Source organism: Neltuma alba, unplaced genomic scaffold (assembly GCF_004799145.2).
Source record: "Neltuma alba isolate B1F8T4 unplaced genomic scaffold, ASM479914v2 tig00006651_pilon, whole genome shotgun sequence".
Taxonomy (NCBI): Eukaryota; Viridiplantae; Streptophyta; class Magnoliopsida; order Fabales; family Fabaceae; genus Neltuma; species Neltuma alba.
The window spans coordinates 38,264-43,128 of record NW_021634529.1 but is presented as its reverse complement, the minus strand read 5'-3'; the positions used below and the strand labels follow the sequence as shown (position 1 = coordinate 43,128).

General features: G+C 33.3%; 1 protein-coding gene across 1 annotated transcript; it reads left to right on the top strand.

The window, feature by feature from the left end:
• The first annotated feature begins 394 nt into the window (after positions 1-394).
• LOC114750793 (probable disease resistance protein At4g27220) lies at positions 395-3,940 on the top strand. The gene is made up of 5 exons (XM_028939395.1): positions 395-1,270; positions 1,350-1,868; positions 2,344-2,461; positions 3,499-3,662; positions 3,884-3,940. The coding sequence occupies exons 1-5, from the start codon at positions 395-397 to the stop codon at positions 3,938-3,940; spliced, it is 1,734 nt and encodes a 577-aa protein (XP_028795228.1).
• The last annotated feature ends 925 nt before the right edge of the window (positions 3,941-4,865 follow it).

Sequence of the window (4,865 nt, the reverse complement as noted above, 5' to 3'; positions counted from 1 at the left end):
CTGAATTGGCTAAACATGCATCCGTTGTGCTATGCAAAATAGTTTTCCAAGGAACATTTCACGACAAACCATGCTTATATGCCTCAATTTGGTTTTTCTGTTATCCGAAGTTAAATTAATGTTGCTCTCTCTTGGTAACTTTTAATTCCCTTGTATGGATACTCTATTTTTTCTCTGCAGCTTTTGGAGGCTGTTGGAATCATTATGGAAGATCCCTATTGTAAGAGAATTTATGAACTCTTACTTAGGAAAACTAAAAAAGAAAGTTTCAAACTTTGCTGAAAAAACAATTGAGAAAACAATTGAGGAACAATTCCTTAGTTATTTCCTGTATGGGTTCAAACTTGAGGAGCTAAGGAAATCTCATAAGGACCTCCAAGAAAAAAGAGACCTGATGCAGCATCTGGTTGATGAAGAATATCGTAATAGCAAAGATACTACCAAAAATGTTTCAAAATGGTTGAATGAGGCAAATGCCATTATTACTGAGAATGATAAGTTTTGGCAAGATGAACACCTCCCGTATATCGTGTGTTATCTGCCTAAACCTTGGATAAGGTATTGTTTAGCCAAAAAAGTTTATAGATTGTCAAAGAAAGTCAACAATCTTTGCAAAACTTCATTCCCTGATGGAGTTTCTTCTGGTCTACGGCTAATGTCAATAGATTTCCTTTCACATGTCATTAATTTTGAAAGTTTTAACTCAAGAAAACAAGTTACAAAGGATATTTCCAAGGTACTGAAAGATCCGATTATTAAACTTGTTGGGGTGTATGGAACGGGAGGTGTGGCCAAAACCACTTTAGTCAAAAAAGAGGCTAGCGGAGCTCGAAAAGATAAGTTGTTTGATGTGGTTATCTTTGCAACCGTGACAAGAAATCTAGACATAAAGGAAATTCAAGGCCAACTAGCTGATCAATTGGGTACAGGATTAAATGAAGAAACTGAGAGTGGAAGAGCAAATCGCTTAAGAGATATATTTAAAAGGGAAAAGGAGAATACTCTTGTAGCTCTTGATGATCTATGGGCTGAATTGGACTTGAACAAGTTGGGGATACCTATAGATGATGTCAATCTTACTCCAAATTCTGCTAGACAAGAAGGGACGATTATTGACGGGCAAGCAACTAATAATTCCAAAATACTCAAGATTTTGTTGACTTCAAGAAGTAAAGAGATGGTGTTTGATAAAATGCATGTGAAAGAAAATTCAGATTTTGTCACTGAAGGGTTAATGGACCAGGAGGCTGAGGATTTGTTTACGAACATGGTTTGAATGGTTGATAAACCTCCCGAGTTTGGACCTTTAACAACAAAGATTTCCAGCAAGTATGGTGGGTTACCCATAGCAATCGTCACAACTGGGAAGACAATTAAGGACCAAGGGCTACTTGCAGTGGGAAGAGACACTTGGTCAACTTGAACGACAAGAATTCACTGAGGTGGCTGAATCTGTAGATTTCTCTACAAAATTAAGCTTTGAATATCTAGAAACTGCAGAGCTAAAATCTACTTTCTTGCTCTGTGCTCAACTAGGTTATCATTCCCTAATTATGGACTTAGTGAAGTACTGTATTGGTGTGGATATATTTGAAGGATTTCTTACAGTCAAGAAAACTCGTGAAAAAGTACTTAGATTGATTAAAAAGCTTAAAGACTCAAGTATGCTGTTAGATAGTTATTCAGATGATCATTTCCACATGCATGATATGCTCCGTGAGAGTGCCTTATCAATCCTATATGAGGAGTGGCATTTTTTCACCATGCGAAATGGGGAACTAAAAGAGTGGCCTCACAAAGATGAATTTGAGAAGTATAATGGTATATCTATATGCTACTGTGATATCAATGATGAGCTTCCAAATTTTGTAAGTTGTCCTAGTCTAAAATTTCTTCATGTTGATAGCCTTAATCGTTCTTTCATTATACCAAAAGGCTTTTTTCAACAAGCTAGGCAACCTTTATCATTGATATTGATTGGTATTGATGTATCAGAGTTTTGTTTTTCAATTGGATGGTTAACATACTTAAGAATGATTTGCTTAGAGCAATGCAAGTTAGGTGACAAATCCTTCATAGGAAAGATAGAGAAATTGAGAATTCTTAGCTTTTCAGGATCTAGATTTGAAAATCTACCCATTGAATTAGGCAAACTACGTAAGCTGCAATTGCATGATATCAGCAATTGCTGGGAACTTAGAGAGATTCCGCCTAATGTATTGTCAAGCTTGTATAATTTGGAAGAATTGTATATGAGAAATATGAAGTGGGGAAGCGAGGAAAATCAAACTGAGAACATTGTTCTGGCTGAGTTAAGGCACTTGCATCAGTTGAAAAATCTAGATATGTTTACCAAATGCTATAGTTCCACCAAGGAACCTGTTCCTCAACAAGTTGGATTGCTACAAGATTGTTATTGGAGATTTTGAGACATTTTCAATGTGGGATTTCAATATGCCAGGTACACAAAGATTAACATATGTTTTAAGACATATGAAACATATGAAACACATGGTTTTGTTGTTATAGTATTTTCAAGCATTGATAAGTATGATAAATTGTTTAAGATAAATCAACTAGGTATTTAAAAGAAGGGCTAATAATTTTTTTTTTATTTTGATGCCAAAAATTTACTAGTAATTTATGTTCAGTACTCTCAACCTCACTAATTTTAATCATTCTATCTATTCCTTATAAAAATAAAAGGTGTGTAATAGCATAGGTATATTTCTTTTAAATAATTTGATTAACCCAGCATAATGCGATAAATTAAAACATGACATGAATTTTAGGCAGGCTTATAAATAATTTTTTAATTAAAAATAATAGTAGGATCCCAATAAATTAAACTTGATATAAATTAATTTTTTTACTTTCAATTTCAATAAATTTTTTATTTTCATATCACATTAATTTTAAAATATTTAATTAATTTTATTAGTTTTAGCAAGTAATATTATTTTTTTAGCTAGAAAAAGTACCATTCCCTTTAATAATTTCTTTTCCTTTGCTTTTCTTCTTTTTCCCCATTGTTTCTATCTCCACAGTGAAGGACGAAGCATTAAGAGTTTTGCCATTACAGAAAAAAGAATGCAATGCTATTCACTATCATGAAGGTGTGAAGATGTTGTTCAGATAGAGGAGTAGAAAAAATGTTACTGGGGGAATTTAATGGTGTTAGGAATATTTTCTGTGAGTTAAATTTGGAAGGATTTCCATGTTTGAAAGAATTTTCTATCATGCATAACTCTGATATTGAATGCATCATCGATCCAAATGAGTTGCTAAACCTTAATTATGTCTTCCCCATTCTCGAATCACTTTGTCTCTACCAACTAGGCAACAAAATGAAAATAATAAGCCACAGTACCAATCTTAGCAGCATCTCATTCTCAAGACTAAAAGTTGTCAGGATCCAATTCTATGATCGAATAGAAAATGTCTTCTCCATTTCTATGGTTTTGCTCCTTAAAAGCCTGGAAATAGTTGACATTTCAGATTGCAAGTTCATGAAGACTATTGTTCCTAAGGAAGAGCATGATGTAAAGATCAATAACTTTCAAAAATTACGCTCACTAGCGTTGATTCATTTATATAACTTTACTGGAGTTTATTCCAATGATCAAGGTCTAAATGATGACATTATTCTCTTTACTGAACAAGTATGTCTCTTCAACTATGATTTTTATATACACATATTATTTAAAATATTTTGAAATTATGCATTACTCTTTAACTATCTTGCATATTGCTTTATTTGTTAAATTTTCAACATCTTCAAAACCTATATTTTTTTGACATTCCTCCTATTTTTACTTTCTTGCCTAAACTTTCCAAAAAGCTATCTGAGTTGTTCCTATGACATATATTATTGTCTTTGTAGGTTGAGATTCCTAGCTTAGAGAGCTTCGAGTTGTCTTCAATGCCCTTGAAGATGTAAGCAACCAATCAAAATCCTTTAAAATTTTGACTAAATTGAATGTGGGAAATTGTCATCCTATAGAATATTTATTTTCATTCTCCATGGTTAAGAGTATGACAAAACTCAAATGCTTGTCTATAAGTGAATGCGAGGAGATGGTGGAAGTATTTAAATATGAAGATGAAGATGAGCGTGAAGCAACGAGTAAGTTGGCATAATAAATTGGACTATTTGGTACTCCTCCAGTCCTAAATATAAGACCTATTTTGTGGTATAATTTACACTATAAAATGGGTCTTATATTTAGGACCGGAGTAGTACTTGATAACTTGTTCTACATTAAGTTTGCCTTTACAAAGTGTGATTATGTAATGGGATATATTGAATTTGTTTCCTAATGCTTAATTAATTTGTACTATAGAAAGTTTGCGTGTTTCCCAAGCTGGAGGAAATCCATCTTCATCGAATGTACCAGTAGACAACTATATGGCCTAGAGAATCTAGCCAAGATTCTTTTACTAGTCTTAATTCTATATCTATTCGATATTGCAATGATCTTATGACGGTGCTTCCAAGTCACATGGTGGGAAGATTTGGTAGATTGGAGTTCTTAAGTCTGGCCTCATCAAAGCTCTTTTGCTAGTCTCAACTAGCATAATGAAAGCTCTTTTTTGCAGTAGTGTCACTCAAAAATTTGGTAGTGACTAAATGTCTAAGGATGACGAAATTCTGCAACCAGGTAGACACTGCACTAAATCTACAAGTAGTTGTGATCAATGCAGAAAGAGAGAATTGGTCTTGGAAAGGGGATTTGAATGATAGAATATTGAAGATGTTCATGAATTCGGTACGTACTAATTGTTTTTATCATATCTATTTACGTTATATCAATATACCAGTTTTAATATTCTTACACGACAAATTAAATTAGGCTGTCCTCTGA

Coding starts and splice junctions, on each gene's coding strand:
- LOC114750793 (XM_028939395.1), top strand. CDS start 395: ATGCAGCATCTGGTTGATGAAGAATATCGTAATAGCAAAGATACTACC. Junction 1,271..1,349: donor AGGATTTGTTTACGAACATG/GTTTGAATGGTT, acceptor GGTTACCCATAG/CAATCGTCACAACTGGGAAG. Junction 2,462..3,498: donor GTGGGATTTCAATATGCCAG/GTACACAAAGAT, acceptor TTGACATTTCAG/ATTGCAAGTTCATGAAGACT.